The 21,563-nt window shown below is 45.3% G+C and overlaps 1 protein-coding gene across 2 annotated transcripts in view; it reads right to left on the bottom strand.

Annotated features, from left to right (window-relative positions):
• Window positions 1-10,086: 10,086 nt before the first annotated feature.
• ATAD2 (ATPase family AAA domain containing 2) overlaps window positions 10,087-21,563 on the bottom strand; it is a 77,645-nt gene continuing 66,168 nt past the window's right edge. The window contains exons 27-29 of one of the 2 annotated variants that reach the window (XR_008844358.1): window positions 13,292-13,420; window positions 10,419-10,874; window positions 10,087-10,372 (exon numbers count right to left, since the gene is read on the bottom strand). Coding sequence is in view for 1 of the 2 variants with exons in the window: in XM_056522707.1 (XP_056378682.1) it covers window positions 10,839-10,874; window positions 13,292-13,420 (165 nt within the window). In the remaining variant the exon portion in view is untranslated. Of the gene's footprint in view, window positions 10,875-13,291; window positions 13,421-21,563 lie in introns of both variants that reach the window. The other variant, XM_056522707.1, reaches the window with a different exon arrangement.

Below are 21,563 nucleotides of genomic sequence, written 5' to 3'. Positions count from 1 at the left end.
GGAGTTGTAGTTTTGCAACAGCTGGATGTTTCTTCCCCCCCCCCCCCCCCCCCCAATGTGAATGTACAGGGTACACTCACATGGGCGGAGATTTACAGTAAGTATCCGGCTGCAAGTTTGAGCTGCTGTGAACCCCTGCCTGTGCGACTGTACCCTAAAAACACTACACTACACTAACACAAAATAAAATAAAAAGTAAAAAACACTACATATACACATACCCCTACACAGCCCCCCTCCCCTCCCCAATAAAAATGAAAAACGTCTGGTACGCCACTGTTTCCAAAACGGAGCCTCCAGCTGTTGCAAAACAACTACTCCCAGTATTGCCAGACTGTCCAGGCATGCTGGGAGTTTTACAACAGCTGGAGGCACCCTGTTTGGGAATCACTGGCGTAGAATACCCCCATGTCCACCCCTATGCAATCCCTAATTTAGGCCTCAAATGCGCATGGCGCTCTCACTTTGGAGCCCGGTCGTATTTCAAGGCAACAGTTTAGGGTCACATATGGGGTATCGCCGTACTCGGGAGAAATTGGGTTACAAATTTTGGGGGGTATTTTCTGCTTTTACCCTTTTTAAAAATGTAACATTTATTTTTTTTTTTTTACATATGCAAAAGTCGTGAATCACCTGTGGGGTATTAAGGTTCACTTTACCCCTTGTTACGTTCCCCGAGGGGTCTAGTTTCCAAAATGGTATGCCATGTGTTTTTTTTTTTTGCTGTACTGGCACCATAGGGGCTTCCTAAAGGTGACATGCCCCCCAAAAACCATTTGTCGCTCCTTCCCTTCTGAGCCCTCTACTGCGCCCGCCGAACAATTAACATAGACATATGAGGTATGTGCTTACTCGAGAGAAATTGGGTTTCAAATATAAGTATAAATTTTCTCTTTTTACCCTTTGTAAAAATTCAAAAATTGGGTCTACAAGAACATGCGAGTGTAAAAAATGAAGATTTTGAATTTTCTCCTTCACTTTGCTGCTATTCCTGTGAAACACCTAAAGGGTTAAAACACTGACTGAATGTCATTTTGAATACTTTAGGGGGTGTAGTTTTTATAATGGGGTCATTTGTGGGGTATTTCTAATATGAAGACCCTTCAAATCCACTTCAAAACTGAACTGGTCACTGAAAAATAGTGAGTTTGAAAATTTTGTGAAAAATTTCAAAATTGCTGCTGAACTTTGAAGCCCTCTGGTGTCTTCCAAAAGTAAAAACTCATCAATTTTATGATGCAAACGAAGTGTACATATTGTATATATGAACCAAAAAAAATTTTTTTTTGAATATCCATTTTCCTTACAAGCAGAGAGCTTCAAAGTTAGAAAAATGCAAAATTTTCATTTTTTCATCAAATTTGGGGATTTTTCACCAAGAAAGGATGCAAGTTACCATAAAAATTTACCACTAAGTTAAAGTAGAATATGTCACGAAAAAACAATCTCGGAATCAGAATGATAAGTAAAAGCATTCCAGAGTTATTAATGTTTAAAGTGACAGTGGTCAGAATTGCAAAAAAATGCTCTGGTCCTTAAGGTGTAAAAGGACCTTAAGGGGTTAAGGACGCAGAAAATTTTATTTTTACGTTTTCATTTTTTCCTCCTCGCCTTCAAAAAATCATAACTCTTATATTTTCATCCACAGACTAGTATGAGGGCTTGTTTTTTGCGCGACCAGTTGTCCGTTGTAATGCCATCACTCACTTTACCATAAAATGTATGGCGCAACAACAAAAAATGCTATTTGTGTGGGGAAATTAAAAAGAAAACCGCAATTTTGCGCCGTACAATTTACGATAAAAATGACATGTGTTCTTTATTCTTTGGGTCAATACGATTAAAATGATACCCGTGATAACATACTTTATTACTGCTGCGCTTAAAAAAACAAATCACAACCTATTTAACCAAATTAGTACATTTAAGATCCCCCTATTTTGAAGACCTATAACTTTTTCATTTTTCCGTATAAGCGGCGATCACATTTTTTGCGCTGTGATCTGTACTTTTTATTGATACCATATTTGCTTATATAAAACTTAGCTGCTTTTTTATAACATTTTATTCCCAAAAAAATTTGTAAAAATGTAATATTTTGACCTTTATTTTTATTTTTTTACGTTCACGCCGTTCACCGTAGGGGATCATTTACATTTTATTTTAATAGTTCAGATATTTACGCACGTGGCGATACCAAATATGTATATATAAAAAAAAAATTAATACTTTTTGGGGGTGAAATACGGAAAATGGGGCAATTTACGTTTTTATTGGGGGAGGGGGTTTTTCACATTTTTTTAACTTTATTTTTACACTTTAATAGTCCCCATAGGGGACTATTTAAAGCAATCATTCGATTGCTAATCCTGTTCAGTGCTATGTATAGGACACAGCACTGATCAGTGTTATCGGTCATCTTCTGCTCTGGTCTGCGGGAAGGCAGATCAGTGCGGAAGACAGCGGAGGCAGGTGAGGGGACCTCCGTCTGCCATGCTGGATGATCGGATCGCCGCGGCAGCGCTGCGGGCGATCCGATCATCCAATTAAGTGACTGCAATCCTGCAGATGCCGTGATCGGTATTGATCACGGCATCTGAGGGGTTAATGGCGGACATCCGCGGGATCGCGGGTGTCCACCATTACCGGCGAGTCCCTGGCTGCGATCAACAGCCAGACCTGCCGCGCATGATCCGGGCATCGCTCTGATGCCCGCGGTTATGCTTAGGACGTAAATGTACGTCCTGGTGCGTTAAGTACCACCTCACTAGGACGTACATTTACGTCCTGCGCTGTTAAGGGGTTAAACAAAAACCCTGACAATCACAAATGGGGGTAGTTAAAGGGGTACTCCGCCCCTAGACATCTTATCCCCTATGCAAAGGATAGGGGATAAGATGTCAGATCGCTGCGGTCCCGCTGCTGGGGACCCCGGGGATCGCCGCTGCGGCACCCTGCTCTCATTACAGCACAGAGCGAGTTCGCTCTGTGCGTAATGACGGGTGATACAGGGGACGGAGCAGCGTGACGTCATGGCTCCGCCCCTCGTGACATCACAGCCCGTCCCCTTAATGCAAGTCTATGGGAGGGGGCGTGACGGCCGCCACGCCCCCTCCCATAGACTTGTATTGAAAGGGGCCGTGCTTACATGAGGGGCGGAGCCGTGACGTAACGATGCTCCGGCCCCTGTACTGCCCATCATTACGTGCAGTGATCTCGTTCTGTGCTGTAATGAGAGCGGGGTGCCACAGCAGGGATCCCAGGGCTCCCCAGCAGCGTGACCGTGGCGATCAGACATCTTATCCCCTATCCTTTGGATAGGGGATAAGATGTCTAGGGGCGGAGTACCCCTTTAAGGGTTAAATTAACTATCCTATATTTTTTGTGGACATATAAGTAACATGTGACCAAGTATTATGGAAATATCTCCAGCCGTTTGGAAGTTATGCAGTAACATATTTCCCATTGACTTGTATAGGACTTTAAACATAAGCCCCGCCCCTGGCAAATGGGGGTGAGTAGAGATGAGCGAATTTAAAGTAAATTCGATTTGTCACGAACTTCTCGGCTCGGCAGTTGATGACTTTACCTGCATAAATTAGTTCAGCTTTCAGGTGCTCCAGTGGGCTGGAAAAGGTGGATACAGTCCTAGGAGACTTTCCTAGGACTGTATCCACCTTTTCCAGCCCACCGGAGCACCGGAAAGCTGAACTAATTTATGCAGGAAAAGGCATCAACTGCCGAGCCGAGAAGTTCGTGACAAATCGAATTTACTGTAAGTTCGCTCATCTCTAGGGGTGAGTAAGGGTTAAATCACCTATCCTATGATTGTTGTTGACATATAAGTAACATGTGGCCAAGTTTCATGTTAATATCTTTAGCCATTTGGATGCGATGCTGGAATATACATACATTCGTTGAGATATATATATATATATATATATATCTCTCTATTAGTCTGGAGTACTGTATTCCCCCATTTAGAAAGATGTTTGAGCCTCTCTCACCAATAGGGGACATCTCTCAATAGTGAACACTCATTCCCTGTGAGTGTCCGCTACTGGGAGATTCTACTGTACTATACAGGAGCAGAGAGTGGAGGGATAAACAGGAGTCCCTGCTACTGTATGCAGCGGTAAACTCCATTTGGTGCAGATTTGCCAATGCAGAAAATTGTCGTGTCCATGTAGCGATAGCTTTAACGCCACTTAAATATAAAAATTCTACATTGTCTTACATAAGTATTCACCCCCCCTTGGACTTTTCTACATTTTGTCATGATATAAACCAGATTCAATTTTATTTTATTAGGATTTAATCTATTGAACACAAAATAGTCCATCATTTAGAAGTGGGGGGGGGGGGGGGGGGGGGGAATATTTTAGAGCAGAATTTATCCGCTTAGAAATTCCATATTGTGAATGTAGCTTAGATGTTCTAAAATGGCCCAGGCCGGATATAATTGGGAATCCACGGCAAGGTAATTGATAATTGATGTACAGACGTCTACATCCTATTTGACGGAGCTTCAGCTTTTTAGCCAGAAATAATGAACAAACATTTCCTTCTCTAGATGTGCAAAGCTGGTAGAGACCAACCCCAAAAGACTTGTGGCTGTAATTGCAAAAAAGGCTTAGATATAGTGTTTTTTTTTTTTCAACCAAGGGGCCTCCAGCTGTTGCAAAACCATACTGCCAGCATACCTGGGAATTCTAGTTTTGTAACCACTGGAGGCAACCAGGTTAAGAAACACTGGCTTAGATAGTGCTATGTGTGAATGCAAGCCTGAACCTGCCAGCCTCCTAGAGAGTCCATGCTGTGCACCAGAGGGTCTCCCCTGTACCTGAAAGGTAAATCAAGGCCCTCTCCCTTACCACACAAAGTTCTGAACTTGCAAAACCATTGCATCAAAAAAACTAATTTCATGCTATTTATAGTGATGCATTGAAAATTATCCCAACACAGTGCCAGCCTGTTCAGGCCAGTGTATCTTCATGACAGAGGAGTAGATTGGGCAGATAAGGTAAAGAAAGTCCAGGTGTGAGGACTGCTGGCAAGCAGCCCAGCTTTGGTTCTTACCACTGAAATGAAGAGCTATATAGTTGAGCACCATGGAAAGGATTCTCAGGGGGCTCAATAGCAGAAGTTAGAGTAAAATCACGCCACCACATGGAACAAGACCATATTACAATCTTTAAAAAGTACGGCTACAGTGAATTTTGGCCACAACACAGAACATGTGGCCAAAGACCACTGTAGTGCTATGTACTGCACCTATTACAAGGTAAATAGTGACATTGTGTGTGATCTGCAAGTGGCCATGACCAGAAGTCCATCCTGGATATATTTATGGTGAATTGGAATGTATAAGATCTTAAAAGGGTACTCCTCTGGAATTTAAAAAAAAAAAATTATTAAAAAAAATAATCAACTGGTGCCAGAAGGTTAAACAAACAGATTTGTAAATGCTGCTATATGCTCCACAGGAAGTTATTTTTGAATTTCCTTTCTGTCTGACAACAATGCTCTCTACTGACACCTCTATCCATTTTAGGAACTGTCCAGAGCAGGAGAGGTTTACTATGGGGATTTGCTCCTGTTCTGGACAGTTCCTAAAATGGACAGAGGTGTCAGCAGAGAGCACTTTGGTCAGACAAAGGAAATAAAAAAAAAAAAGGTACTTTCTCTGGAACATACAGCAGCTAAGTCCTGGAAGGGTTAAGATTTTCAAATAGAACTAATTTACAAATCTGTGCAACCTTCTGGCACCAGTTGATAAAAAAAAAAAAAAAAAAAAAAAAAACGTTTTCCAGTGGAGTACCCCTTTAAGGCTGGGTCCACACTACGTTTTGTCCCATACGGGAGCGCATACGGCAGGAGGGAGCTAAAACCTTGCGCTCCCGTATGTCATTCATTTCAATGAGCCGACCGGAGTGAAACGTTCGGTCGGCTCATTTTTGCGCCGTATGCGCTTTTACAACCGGACCTAAAACCGTGGTTGACCACGGTTTTAGGTCCGGTTGTAAAAGCGCATACGGCGCAAAAATGAGCCGACCGGACCGAACGTTTCACTCCGGTCGGCTCATTGAAGTGAATGGCATACGGGAGCGCATACGGTCACATACGGGAGCGCGAGGTTTTAGCTCCCTCCTGCCGTATGCGCTCCCGTATGGGACAAAACGTAGTGTGGACCCAGCCTAAGCCATAGAATATTTTTTTTGCCCAGACAACCCCCACTTAAAAGTACGTGTACACACAGAAAATGAACTACGTTGCTGTGTGAAGAGCGCAACTGAAGGACTTATTTTTTTCTTAATTACTTCTGCCATGACAGTAGTGTGAAGAGCGTTGTGCAAGTAATTTGGATAGTATATGGGAAAAAAAAAATACAATAAAACCTTAAAAAGGAAATCTCATTATTGTCACCTGCACTAACCTGTAGGTACAGACCGGTAGTGCAGGAGAACCACTGTATGGAACAGGACAATGTTAGTATCGTTGTCATTAGTGTTACCTCACTAATGACAACGATACTTACCTGGTCCTGTTCCATACGGTGGTTCTCCTGCAATCTTCCGCCGTATCTTTCGTTCCAGGCCGACTTGGAGCATGGGCGGAGCTTAGTGATATCACCGCTGCTGCTTCTCTCCTGGTCCCACTGCTCGCAAACAGCAGAAGTGACGTCACTATGCTTCGCCCATGCTCCAAGCTGGCCCAGGGAGGAAGACTGCAGAGGAACCACAGCACAGAGCGGGACCAGGTAAGTATCGTTGTCTTCAGTGTCACTTGCACTACCTGTCTGTACCGCCGGGTAACTGCAAATGCCGATTTCCTTTAACGTCATCATAAATGGAGCCATTTATATAAAACTCGTGTACACAGGGGAAAAAAACAAACAAAACTCCTTTTCATTTAAAGTGGCTTATTTATTTAGAAGAACAGGACTTATAACGTGATAAAAACCGGCAATAGAAAGAAGTACAAGGAAACAGCAGGTACTTTTATATACATAGAGATAGAATTGAAAAGCTAAGAGCCAGAAGCCATGAGCAAAACATTTTAAACACGTTTTGGGACATTCTCCAAATATTAGTAACAGGCAAATATACAAGACCAGACTCCTGTTCACAGCTTAAAAATGGGCAGAAGTCATAGGAGAATTTTGAGGATTATGAAACATTTTTGTTTTCTAAAAAAAACTTTACAATTATTCTCTCCCCAGTCTGGAATCTATTCTTTCAAAAAAATCAACTAAACCACAAGTTTGGAGTATATAGAAGAGTGTTTTCCAAACAGTGTCTCTCCAGCTGTTGCAAAACTACAACTCCCAGCATGCCCGGACAGCCAACGGCTGTCCGGGCATGCTGGGAGTTGTTGTTTTGCAACAGCTGGAGATACACTGTTTGGACAACACTGATGTAGACTTTGTTAGTTCTATCTGAAACTGATTTCAGACGTACAAAATTCATTGTGATATGATGTCATGTTTTTAACTAGAGATGAGCGAACTTACAGTAAATTCGATTCGTCACGAACTTCTCGGCTCGGCAGTTGATTACTTTTCCTGCGTAAATTAGTTCAGCTTTCAGGTGCTCTGGTGGGCTGGAAAAGATGGATACAGTCCTAGGAAAGAGTCTCCTAGGACTGTATCCACCTTTTCCAGCCCACCGGAGCACCTGAAAGCTGAACTAATTTATGCAGGATAGTCATCAACTGCCGAGCCGAGAAGTTCACGACGAGTCGAATTTAAGTTCGCTTATCTCTATTTTTAACCTAAAACCTGAGTTTTTAAATTCATGTTTTATTTTTTTTTCTCAAACTCGTGTCTTTGGTTACAAATTATGGTATTCATACCAGGACCCCCTCCCCCAATATAAAAGTATATAGTTAGGATCTCATATCAAAGGCAAAACTTTGTCTTTGACTACATCTCCCATGATGCTCTTACAGTATTTTGGCTATAAAAGCATCATGGGAGATGTAGTCCCAAAAAACTGCAGTGCCAAAGATTGTCTATGTCTTATATTAAGGGGCACCTGTCACTGTGTGTGTCCTAGAGAGTCTGGGTGTTCAGAACGGAGCGGGGAGAAGCACGTGGCTGGGCGCTTCTCCTCCTGCATGACACGAGACTGTACCATAGACTTCTATTAGGATACAGTCTTGTGCACAGAGCTGGGAGAGGAAGCGCTTAGTGTGCGCTTCCCCCAGCAGCTTCTAGCTACTGAATGGGGTCTAAGCACCCAAAACCACAACGTATCAAACACAAGACAAGTTTTTAAAGTGACAGTGCCCATTTTATATATTTAAAGTTACGCACCTTTGTAAAATATTTTGTTTAAACTCAACAACGTACAGATCTCTGCCTGCAGTCATTGATTAGAAATATTTTTTCCATTGGCTAAAAGAGTCCGAAACCCATACAAGACTGAACATGTGGCGAAGACCAACTAAAGGGTCAAGGCCAAAATACACTGGAGGTGGTCGTCCTTTTCAATATCTCAGCACCAGCTTCATCTTTGAAGTGTACCACAAAGTCTAAAATAAGTAGTTAAAGGGGTACTCCGCTGCTCAGCGTTTGGAACAAACTCTTCTGAACGGGAGCTCGTGAAGTCATAGCCCCACCCCCTCATGCCATCACACCCCGCCCCCTCAATGCAAGTCTATAGGAGGGGGCGTGACTGCTGTCACACACCCTCCCATAGACTTGCATTGAGGGGGTGGGGCTATGACATGAGCTGCCGGCTCCAGCTTTCAGAACAGTTTGTTCCATACGCTGAGCAGTGGAGTACCCCTTTAAGGCTGGGCGGTAAGGTAGCTTAAAGGGGTACTCAGTTAGAAAACAAAGGTTATAAAATCAACCAGGAAGTTACACAGATTTGTAAATTGCTTCTATATAAAAATCTTAATCCTTCCAGTACTTGGCTGCTGTATGCTCCACAGGAAGTTGTGTAGTTATTTCCAGTCTGACCAGAGTGCTCTCAGAGTGTCAGGGACTGTCCAGGGTAGGAGCAAGTCCCCATAGTGAACTTCGCCTGCTCTGGACAGTTCCTGACATTGACAGAGGTGTCAGCACAGAGCACTGTGGACAAACTGGAAAGAAGTACACAGCTTTCTCTGGAGCATACAGCAGCTGATAAGTACTGGAGGGATTAAGGTTTTTAAATTGAAGAAATTTACAAATCTATATAACTTTCTGGCACCAGTTGATTTTAAAATTTTGCCCACTGGAGTACCCCTTTAAAAAACAGTCAGAGAAGAGCCTTCTGCCATTATAAAGGTTAAAGGGGTATTCCAGGAAAAAATTTTTTTATATCAACTGGTTTCAGAAAGTTAAATAGATTTGTAAATTACTTCTATTTAAAAAAAAAATAAAAATCTTAATCCTTTCCAATAATTATCAGCTGCTGAAGTGGAGTTGTTTTCTGTCTGGCAACAGCACTCTCTGCTGACATCTCTGCTTGTCTCGGGAACTGCACAGAGTAGAAGAGGTTTGCTATGGGGATTTGCTTCTACTCTGAACAGTTCCCGAGACACGTGTTATCAGAGAGCACTTAGACAGAAAAGAACAACTCAACTTCAGCAGCTCATAAGTACTGAAAGGATTAAGATTTTTTTTTTTTTTATAGAAGTAATTTACAAATCTGTTTAAAAATAAAGTTTTTTCCTGGATAACCCCTTTAAGTCAGTGTTTCTCAACCAGTGGGGTGGGTAAATAAATCCCAGCACTCACAAATGATGCTTAAATCACCTTGGGCGTTTAATCACACACAGGAAATATGCGACTCGCAGGACACGTTTCGGCCAGCAAGAGGCCTTTGTCAACAGATCAGTTGACAAAGGCCTCTTGCTGGCCGAAACGCGTCCGGCAAGTCGCATATTTCCTGTGTGTGATTAAACACCCAAGGTGATTTAAGCATCATTTGTGAGTGCTGGGATTTATTTACCCACCCTGCTGATTACTTGTCTGCGAGCATCACACGAGTGCTGACTCTCTGCTATCTCTATTTCTCAACCAGTGTGCCTCCAGCTGTTGCAAATCTACAACTCCCAGCATGCCCGGACAGCCTTTGGCTGTCCGGGCATGCTGGGAGTTGTAGATTTGCAACAGCTGGAGGCACACTGGTTGAGAAACCTGGGAGTACAGGCAGTCTAGTTTCCTAGGCAAATGGATGACAGCAGAAGCTTCCAGTGTGGCTTTGGCCGCCTATGAAACCAGAGTCTACGCTCATGTTGTGACAGCCTTGTGGAGACATGGCCGCAGTCATAAATTAGAAGTTGACCTTAAAAAAAAAAAAGGGGTATTCCCCATGGTAAATATTTATGGGATAGCCAGAGGATATTCCATACACACCATGGTAAATATGGTTCTCTGCTATTGGGAGAGCAGGGGTCTTGTGGGCCCCCCCCCCCCAATCTACATATTCACATCAGTGAGACGCACGCAGCTCTTGGAGATATTCTACTAAATGGACTACAGCCGACAGGATTCCATGAGGAAGTGGTGGGATTTGGGTTCACAGGATCCTTTGTCCATCCAAGTAGGTGAAAGAGTTGCTTATCTGCTGCTGCTGGAAGTCCAATATGAAGTTCTTGAGGTATGTGGAGATTCCATACAGAGGAACGGTGTTAATGGTGTAAACTAAATTAAAAATTGTGTGGCCCAGATAGTTAAAATATACTGTATATATGGTATACAGAAAAAATAACCTTTAAAAAAAAAACAGTCAGTCAATCTTCAGAACATTCTGCATTACTGGACTTTCAGACTATGTACAGGTAAACACAATATATATTAGTTAAAATGATATCTTGAGGCAATTTACAAGTTCAATCAGCACTCAAACCCTGAAACGTGTAACTTCACGGTCCATTTCCTAAAAGAAACAAAAATAAAATTAAGACAAAAAACTATATGAAGTTCAGCTTTCTACTCATCAGGATTTTCATATGATTTTCTGTACAATCTGGTGAAAAGGAGATTCTATTCCTAGGCTTTAATAGCAGCAAATGTACCCCAATAAAATTGTAATAGGAAGCTCAATGTCTATAGTCACATGATTGTTTGGGAGAATTTTTAACAATGAAGAGCATTGAACTTTATGATTGTCTAGTCTGGTTCACTAAAAATGGACTAGGCATGTAATAAAGGGGTACTCTACTGGAAAAAAATGTTTTTATATCAACTGATGCCAGAAAGTTAAACAGATTTGTAAATTACTTCTATTAAAAAAATATTAATCCTTTCAGTACTTAGCTACTGTTATGAGCCACAGGAAGTTATTTTCTTTTTTGAGTTTCCTTTCTGTCTGACCACAGAGCTCTCTGCTGACCTCTGCTGTCCATTTTAGGAACTGTCCAGAGCAGGAGAAAATCCCCATAGAAAATCTATCCTGCTCTGGACAGTTCCTAAAATGGACAGAGGTGTCAGTAGAGCACACTGTTCAGGCAGAAAGGAAATTCAAAGAGAAAAGAACTTCCTGTGGATAACAGCAGCTGATCAGTACTGGAAGGATTAAGATTTTTTAATACAAGTAATTTACAAATCTAGGAACAAGGAAGGGTGGAGCCAGCACTGAATAAAAATATACTTTATTGCAATCCAAGATTAAAAATCCATAGAAGCCAGGGAAAATAAGCACAAGCACAACAACGTGCAAAGTTGCATGGTTGGAACTCCTCAAACACCAACGCGTTTCAGGCCAACAGACCCTTAGTCATGGTATGCCATGTCCAAGGACCTGATGGCCTGAAACGCGTCAGTGTTTGAGGAGTTCCAACCATGCAACTTTGCTGTCCTTGTGCTCATTTTCCCTGCCTTCTTTATTGCAATCCAAGATTAAAAATCCATAGAAGTATATTTTTATTCAGTGCTGGCTCCACCCTTTGTTGTTCCTTGCTTTGTATCCAGAGACTGGCCGTGAACGCATCTAGAATCAGGTGATCTGAAAAACATTCCTTGCGCTTGCTCCCTTAATTTACAAATCTGTTTAACTTTCTGGCACCATGTTTTCCAGTGGAGTACCCCTTTAATCCAGGAGTAAGCTGAATATGGAGACACACCAAGCAGGAAGTTTACTCCGTGGCCAAGAAGCCACCTCCATGACATACATTGGGATGTACTAAAATGTACATGCATTTAAATTAGCCAGTTCTGATAAAGACTGGTTGATACCTGTAGTGGATTATGTGTGTGAACGCTGTTCATTCCAATAAGAACATCAGTTTTATTCACATTGTTATTAACAGAGAAAGTGACTTCCATCACAAACAGCGCACACTAAGTGCAATGTAAATCAAGGGTGGTGGCTTTACGGCCAGGATCATCTATTTGTTTATACAGACAAAATGATCCACGGAACTAGAGTAGTGGAAATTATACATTATTGAAGGATCAGCTGAACAGCAGGGAGGTAGGCAAAGTGACTGGATGACGACCATTTCGCAGCGTCTGCTGCCTCAACTGTAGGGACCAGTCGAAGCAAACGCTGCGAAACTGTCGTTGTCCAGTCACTTTGCCTACCTCCCTGCTGTTCATGCAATTAAGTACGTATAATTTCCACTACTCGAGTGCTGTGGGTCCTTCTGTCTGTATATACTTATGTTGGACACTGTCTCACAGGACCACAGAGCACCATTTCTACAGAAGGCTTAAAGGGGTACTTCGGTGGAAACTTTTTTTTTTTAAATCAACTGATACCAGAAAGTTAAACAGATTTGCAAATTACTTCTATTAAATCTTTATCCTTCCAGTACTTTTTAGCAGCTGTATGCTTGAGGAAATTCTTTTCTTTTTAAATTTTTTGTCTTGTCCACAGTGCTCTCTGCTGACACCTGATGCCCGTATCAGGAACTGTCCAGAGCAGGAGAAAATGCTCATAGAAAACCTATGCTGCTCTGGACAGTTCCTGACACGGACAGAGGTGTCAGCAGAGATCACTGTGGCAAGACAAAAAAAAACTCAAAAAGCAAAGAATTTTCCCTGTAGCATACAGCTGCTAAAAAGTACTCGAAGGATAAAGATTTTTTTTAAAATAGAAGTCATTTACAAACCTGTAACTTTCTGGCACCAGTTCATTTAAAAATAAATAAATCAAAGTTTTCCACCGGAGTATCCCTTTAAGTGAGGCACTTGGACTTACCGCTGATGTCATGTGGAGTTGATTTATTGTGCAGTGCTAGCTGCGGTTTCTACTAACATCAATTTGTTTGCCTACAGGTATTTGTACCATATTGACAAAAGATAGTCAAAGTCAGGTGTTTTGTCCCCACCCCCCCTCCCCCCACCTCTTACCTGTATTAATTGTGTTTTGTCATAGTCTTTACGATGTCTGTAAATACATTGGCTCAGCAATGCATATAACTTTTCCAGTTGTAATACATTATACCTGCTGCTTTTATTTACAACTTTGTTCAAAAGTTCCTGCAAAAAAGAATTAAATATATTCAAACCTTTGTATAAAAAAAAAAAAATTTAAAAAAAAAAATTAAAAGCAAAAATATTTAGGCCCACAATTATTGTCTTTAGACTTTTTTTGGTGTCGAAAAAGGGGCAAAAAAAAAAAAAAAAAAAAAGGAGCAAGCAGTATTTTTTGCGCCTTTTGGTTCACACATTTCTGCTGATTTTGAGTTGCAATCCACTGATTTTGGCAATACACGTGATATGGAAGGGTTTTATGAACTGAGTCTTTGTGAAAAGGAGCAAAAAAGGTGCAAAGCCAGACGTGGTGCAGCTTTTTGGTGTATGTGAAGACAGAAATTTCAGAGAATGTGACCTGCACAAAATTTATCAAATGCTCTATGGCCATTTAATAAATTTGGTGCTCCTGCACATTATCAGCACAGAAAAAAAGGTGTAAAAAAATGCTTCACTTATACCTACAATGCTAAATATCGGTATAAATTATCGGCTATCGGCCCTAAAAGGTCCCAGATTATCGGTATCGGCCCTAAAAAAGGAGTTTTTTTTAACACTTACTGTAAAATCTCTTCCTCGAAGGATCCATTGGGGACACAGACCGTGGGTGTATGCTGCTGTCTCTAGGAGGTGTGACACTATGGTAATAAAAAAAGTCAGCTCCTTCCAGCAGGATATACCCGCCTCCAGGCCCTGAGCTAATCAGTTTTAGTACCAGAGCAATAGGAGAAGACTGACAGGTCAAGGAAAAAAAAACGAACTGTCCGAGAACCAGAAGAAACATAACTAAACACACCCTCGGACAGAGAACCAAAGAGAAACCCAAAAAAGGGCGGGAGCTGGGATCCCCCAATGGATCCTTCGAGAAAGATTTTACGGTAAGCATAAAAAAAAAAAAAAAAACTAATTTTCTCTATCGGCTCCATTGGGGGACACAGACCATGGGACGTACCAAAGCAGTCCCTTGGGTGGGTAAGGAATCAGACAGGTGGACGGTTGGACCACCGCCGTCTGCAACATCTTACAGCCCAGAGTAGCATCAACTGATGCGAAGGCATGAATCTGGTAGCACCTTGAGAAAGTGTACATAGATGACCACGCGGACGCCTTACAGAACCGCAAGGCCGAAGCTACGTATCGGAGGCCCCAGGATGCCACGAAAAACGGGTGGAATGAGACAAACCCCTGAAGGGTGGGATCTTCCCTTTGCAGCGGTAAGCTCTCAAAAAAGAGCAGACCGGATCCACCAAAAAATGGTGGTTGTAGAAGCAAGTTGTCCTATACCACGACCTTCCGGAAACAAAAAAGGAAAGAGTGACTGAGGAGAGAAGTCCGAACAGCCCTCACCACAACCAGGTTGTGGAACAAATGCTTCCAGAGATGAGAAGGGGCCGGACAAAAAGGATGGTAGGACGATGTTCTCATTGAGATGAAAAAGTCAAAAACCATCTCAGGTAAAAAGGACGGACCTAGACGGAAAACAACTTGTCCTGGTATACAACCAGGGAGGAAGAACGGCAGGAGAAAACTACCAGCTCTGACACCCTCCTAACAGAGGTAAGAGCAATAAGGAATGCCACCTTCCAGGGAAGGAGGCGAAGAAAAATGTCCCCGAGAGGGTCAAAAGGGATGCCTTACAGTGCACCTAAGACCAAATATATGTCCCAAGGGAAGGGGACTGGTAAGGAGGGGCAGCTTGTGCCACTCTCTGAACCAGGTTCTAACATGATAATTGAACGTCAGAGGACGTCGAATGGAAAAGACCGAACCTTGACCCTTGAAGCTGAAAGTGAACCCTTGGGCCAGCCCCGACTGGAAAAGTGTCAGGAGAGAAAAAAAAAAAAAGCAGAGTTTCACACCAACGGAAACAAGACCGCCAGGTATGGTGGCAAGTCTTGCAGAGGTAGGCTTGTGAGCCCTCAGCATGGTGCGAACCACTTGGGAAGAGAAACCGTGGGTCCTCAGAACCGCTGTCTCAACCGCCCACCGGCAAAAGCAGAGACAGTAAATAGGGTGGCACAGGAGACCTGAGCTAGGAGGTCTGGACTATAGGGAAGGCGCAGCGTTAAGTCGTTCAGGAGTCTGACCATAATGCCGAACCACGGCTGGGCCACGAGAATGGCGGGAACGCCCTACTATGAGTTTCCTCAGAACCCCGAAAAGAGGAAGGGGAGGAAAAACAGACAAGGTAGGGCAATGCCAGACCACTAAACAGATAAGGTAGGGCAAAGCCCGACCAAGAGAGAGGAATGCTTCGGTTGTGGCGGGAAAAGCAGAGGTCCACACCAGGAGTGCCCCAGGGGTTGCAGATCACTGCAAAGACCCCAGGATGTGGGGACCACTCGTCTTGGACGACTGAGGACCAACCGAGAAGACCACATCCCAGGGACGGCCGGAAAGAAGATAGCCGAGATGGCCGGAAACCTGAGTTCCTCCCAGAAGGGAAATTCCCAAGAATCAAGCAAAGAAAAAATTGCCCTAGACCCCAACATGTTGAAGGGGAAGAGGGCTTCTCGAGGACCAAGGCCCCAGACCGGCCGGTCCCTGAAAACACCTCCCCAGCCGGACAGACAGGCAGGCAGGGGCAGGAAGGAACGCCCCTGAAAAATCAGGGGGAAAACGAAGCCATCATAGAAGGGACTGACAAGACTGTCGAGAGCCAATGGAGACATGTCCCACCGGAAGAGAATCAGCAGGTGAAAAAAAAGGTCTGATGAAAGTGGGCAAATGGCACGGCCTCCAGTAAACTGACCCAGGACATCCATGCAAAAGCTAATCGAAAACTGGAGCAGGGTGCCAAAGTCACTGGACTCTAGATAAGAGTCGGATGATTGTTCGGCGGAGTCGAAAGTGGGCAGAGGCCGCATAGAACTGGAGCCCCAGGAGATCGGTTGGACTTGTCCCGATAGACCATCCAACCAAAGTGAGACAAGGACTGGAGGTTGAGACCAAGACTCTCCAGGATCTTGGCCCTGGCTGGAGCTCTGATCAGGAGGTAATCCAAGTCAAGGATCACGGAAACAACTGATGTCCGTATTAAAGGGCTATCACAGGCACCAGGATTTGGAAGGGTCCGCGGAGAAGTGGCCAGACTGAAATGGAGAGCCACAAAAAAAAAAATGACCGTCCGGAACTGCAAAGCGGAGGTACCGCTGATGACCGGGAAACAATGAGACGTGGAGGCAGGCATCTTTTATGTCCACCGAGGAGCGAAAACTCCCCTTGAACCATGGAGGCCAGCACCGAACAGAGAGACTCCATTCGGAATGGGAAAGCAGAAGATGCTGGCTGAGATACTAGAGAACCAAGATTGGGCAAACAGAAATGCCTTCCTTGGGGACCACAAAGAGGTTGGAATAAACCTCAAGAAGGTTCCCCTGAAGGAACCGGAACAATTACTCCCTGGATAAAAAAAAAAAAAAAAAAAAAAAGAGCTGGAGCGCGCCCCGAACTGCCTTCGCTAGAAAGGGGAACCAGAGGGTTTAGGAAAGAAAAAAGGCAATCCCAAGGAAGGGAAGCAAATTCGATCCTGTATCCGTTGACTACCACATCCCTGACCAAGGGATCCTAAATGTGCGTGGTCCAGGCATCCCGGAAGAGTAAGAGGTGACCAACCACCCAAGAAAAGGTCGGTGGGTGGGGTGACCCTTCAGGCCGAGGAAGGCCTATGGGTAGGATGGGTCTGGAAGGGGGGAGCCCTCTACCCTTGAAGGCGCCAGGCTGGACCCTTTGTTGGAACCAAAGGTCTGCAGGACCTGAAGGAGGAGGACTTCAGATGGAAAGTGGTTCTGTGAGCCTTATCCAGGAGGTATAAGGAACTCTTACCGACCGTCGCCTCCCTTCTTGAAGGCTGTGTCGGCATTCAGGCAATAAGCCACATGGAGCAACAGAGGGCTACCAGGTAGCCTGTGGCAAAGGCAGCACAGCGGCTGCGCATGGGAGCAGAACAGAAAAAAACTCCGGCTGAGGAGCATCGGAGAGCTAGTTCAGATAGATCCTGAATACTACCTGGCGGAGTTGGGAGGGCCATACTGAAAGGGCATCTGACACCCAGGCAGAAGCAAAAGCAGGAAGAAAGGAGGAACCTGCTGTCTAAAAAGGCAAATTTTGCCAAAGTCCCCACCTTATTGTCCGTTGGATCCTGAAAGGCAGCCGTATCAGTCAACGGCAGGACAGTCGCCTAAGAGAGGCAGGAGACCGGTGGATCCACAGTTGGAGAGGAGGTCCACCGAGCAATGAGGTCCTTGGCGAGGGAATACCACGCTTGAACCTTCTTGTCAGGACGCCTCCAGGCGGATTCCAGCAGGATGTCAAATTCAGCGAGAGAGCTTAAAGTCTTGAGTGTCTGTCAGGTACGAAGAAAGGAGACTTCTGGAGCTACGTCCGAAGTTCCTGGGCCTTTCAACTGGAAGGTGTCTCTTATGGCCGAAACCAATGAGTACACCACATCAGACATATCCATGCGGTCCTCTGAGTCGGAGGCCGAAGCAGAAACCTCATCCACAAGTTCTCCAGGTGAATGGGAACGAGGTGAGGCAGCCCTGGAAGAGGTAAGACACGATGAACGGTAACTTCTGGAGCCACGTCCGAAGTACCTGGGTCCTCTAGATGGAAGGGGTCTCTTATGGCTGAAACCAATGAGTGCACCATGTCCAACATATCCATGCGGTCCTCTGAATCAGAGGCCGAATCGGAACTTCAACCACAAGTTCTCCAGGTGACTGGGAACGTGTGAGGTGGCCCTGGAAGAGGGAGAAACTGACCTGGTACGCGGGTCTGGAGAACCAGAGCGGCGACCATAGGAGCATCCTCTAGGGGAGCGACGCTTGCTACCAGCTGGAGTAACAGGGCGATGCCTGTGAGGGCAGTGCCCATGCCTGCCAGGATACTCGGGGGAGGAGTCAGATGAAACACCCTTATGACGCTGCAAGAGCATCAGTATAGGGGGGAGAGCGGGACCCTCTGGAGGGCCGGAATAGGGAGGATCCCTCCAAAGGCAGTCCCCACAGAACTGGAGCCCTTCACAAGGGGGTCCGAGGAAGCAGTGTGTGGGTAGAACAAACTGGTTCAGCTGAACCATACATTTTAGCGTTACAGCCCCTAAGGTGTAATAAGAAACCTCCCGAGCTGTTTAGAGGGAGGAACCTGTCTGGGCTCAGACATAAGTCTCACCCAGCAAGGGCATCACCGATTGGCCCTGAAAAATCCCTCTGCGTGCACACAGCACCGATAATTTGCACACTGAGGAATCCCCGCCGGCGACGGGTGGAGCTAAGTGCATACAGGGCCCGCGGTCAAAGTATACGCGGCCGATAATGGTGACCGCTCCCGGCCCCAAACGGATATGTGAATGACAGGGGAAGGGAGCGGGCGAACACACTGCCGTCAGTCTCCGCTGCCGATGACCGCGATATGCAGCCGAAGCTGCAAATTCAAAATACTGAAATTCACAGAACATGTGGCCGAGAGATAATGGCGCCCGCTCTCTGCCCTAATCCCATATGTGGTCGCATGTGCGAGCGCAAAGGGAAGAGAGCTGGTGAAAACACTGTCGGGAGCTTTAACACGCTGCTGACGGGAGGGAGAGACCGGCACGAGATGCGGCTGATACTGAAGCCGGCACTCGCAAGTGAAAGTCGGCAGCTGTGGCTGCTGAGGGAGGGAGCTGACCATGGTGCCTGAATACAGTTCTCACACCACTGCATATGTCCACCAACCTGAAGGGGTTGCCAAGGAAAAATAAAGAGTGAGACAAAACTAGGGGTCTCCAGAGGTTGCAAGTCCACACCTGAAAGGGGGAAATAAGTCAGTCTGAAGAACTTGCCTCATGAAGTCTTCTCTATGAAGTCTTCAGCCAGCTTTTATCACCTGCATCATGCCGGGCTACCAAGTGCGAGCAAGGCGAGCAGGGAGATAGGGAGACCTGGACCCATGAGGTACAACCCCAGGCGCTGACCATTTGCGAGAGGGGGTGAACAGCGCATATACCCAATGTCTGTGCCCCCTCAATCGCAATGGGGAAAGTGAGCCGCAGTTCCCGAGTCCCCACCTGAAAACAGGAAAGAAAACGGAATAAAAAACTAACATCCCTAAATCTAGGAAAATAATAAAACATAAGACCTGGTCTGGAGAGAACTCAAGACTGTGTCTACCTCCTTAGACACTAAGCTAAAACGGATTAGCTCAGGGCCTGGAGGAGGGTATATCCTGCTGGGAGGAGCCAACTTTTGTTGCCATAGTGTCACACCACCTAGAGACAGCAGCATACACCCCACGGTCTGTGTCCCCCAATGGAGCCGATAGAGAAAAGAAAACATCTCCGGTTCGAGAAGAAGTCACCTGTAAATTTGTGGACTGGGGAGATAGTGAGAGGAACAGGGGGCCTGTTATAGAGGAAAGTAAAGCATATGAATTATACTATAATGATTACAAAATGTCTCTAATATGGGGGGGTACCATTTTTTAGGAATGGGCTGTCAAGGGGTACTCAGGCAAAAAAGGTTGAGAACCACTGCCCTATCCTGTGAATATAAGTCTTGGGATAACCACTGGGTCTGACTGGGCACCCAACTGCATACATTTTAATTGTGGCATTCAAAAGTAATAGGGCCAAGTTACAGTTCTTTGCACAGTGCAGCTTCCGTCCAGGACAGCGCTGCTTCCATTTAGTCAAAGAAAATCATGAATGGGGCACTAGTCCCTCCATTCTTAACTAGATGAGACCCTCCCCCAAGCAATGATATTTCTATGTTAATCCAGTAATACCTATTAACCCCTTAAGGACCAAGGGCGTACAGGTACGCCTTTGCTCCCTGGTACTTAAGGACAAAGGGCGTACCTGTACGCCCATGGGAATTTCGGTCCCCGCCGCGCGCCGACCGGGTGACTGCTGATATCTATCAGCAGGGACCCCGCGCAAATGCCCAGGGGGGTCATTAGACCCGCCCCATGTCGGCGATCGGCGCAAATCGCAAGTGAATTCACACTTGCGATTTGTGCCGATTCAGGGTCATTACGGGTCTATAGTGACCCGGAATAGAAGGGGGATAGCGGATGTCCTAGACACCCACGATCCCCCTGTAGCGATAGGAGTGAGGTGGCAGAGGTACCACCCCTCCTATCTCTGCTATTGGTGGTCTAGACGCGACCACCAATAGCAGATCGGGGGTGGAGGGGTTTACTTTCGGTTTCCCCGTTCTGCCCACCCACAATAGGGGCCGAAGATCCACTTACCCATCGGCGACGGCAGCGGGCGACGATCGGCGGAAGAAGAGGACGGCGACGCAGCTCCCTGGATCCGACGGAAGCCGGTGAGTTACTTAGCAACATCTGGAGGGCTCTAAACTGTAACCCTCCAGATGTTGCAAAACTACAACTCCCAGCATGCCCAGAGAGGTGTTTAGGCTTGCTGGGAGTTGCAGTTTTGCAACAGCTGGAGGTCTACAGTTTGAGACCACTGCAAAGTGATCTCTATACTGTGCACCTCCAGATCTTGCAAAACTACAACTCCCAGCATACCCACACAGCAGTTTGCTGTCTGGGCATGCTGGGAGTTGTAGTTTTGCAACATTTGGAGGTCCACAGTTTGGAGACCACTATACAGTGGTCTCTAGACTATAGCTCTCCAGATGTTGCAAAACTGCAACTCCCAGCAAGCCTAAACAGCAAACAGCTGTCTCGGCATGCTGGGAGTTTTAGTTGCGATCCCTCCAGCTGTTGCATAACTACATCTCCCAGCATGCCTTTCGGCGATCAGTACATGCTGGGAGTTGAAGTTTTGCAACAGCTGGAGGCACACTGGTTGGAAAATACTGAGTTAGGTAACACTAACTGAAGGTTTTCCAACCAGTGTGCCTCCAGCTGTTGCAAAAGTACAACTCCCAGCATGCACGGTCTGTCAGTACATGCTGGGAGTTGTAGTTTTGAAACAGCTGGAGGTTTGCCCCCCCATGTGAACGTACAGAGTACATTCACACTGGCGGGTTTACAGTAAGTTTTCTGCTTCAAGTATGAGCTGCGGCAAATTTTTCACCGCAGCGCAAACTCCTAGCGGTAAATTCACTGTAAACCTCCGCCAGTGTGAACGTACCCTAAAAACACTACACTACACATAATAAAGGGTAAAACACTACATTTACACCCCCTTACA

This window comes from Hyla sarda, chromosome 5, assembly GCF_029499605.1.
Source record: "Hyla sarda isolate aHylSar1 chromosome 5, aHylSar1.hap1, whole genome shotgun sequence".
NCBI lineage: Eukaryota > Metazoa > Chordata > Amphibia > Anura > Hylidae > Hyla > Hyla sarda.
This window is presented reverse-complemented; position numbering and strand designations above follow the sequence as displayed.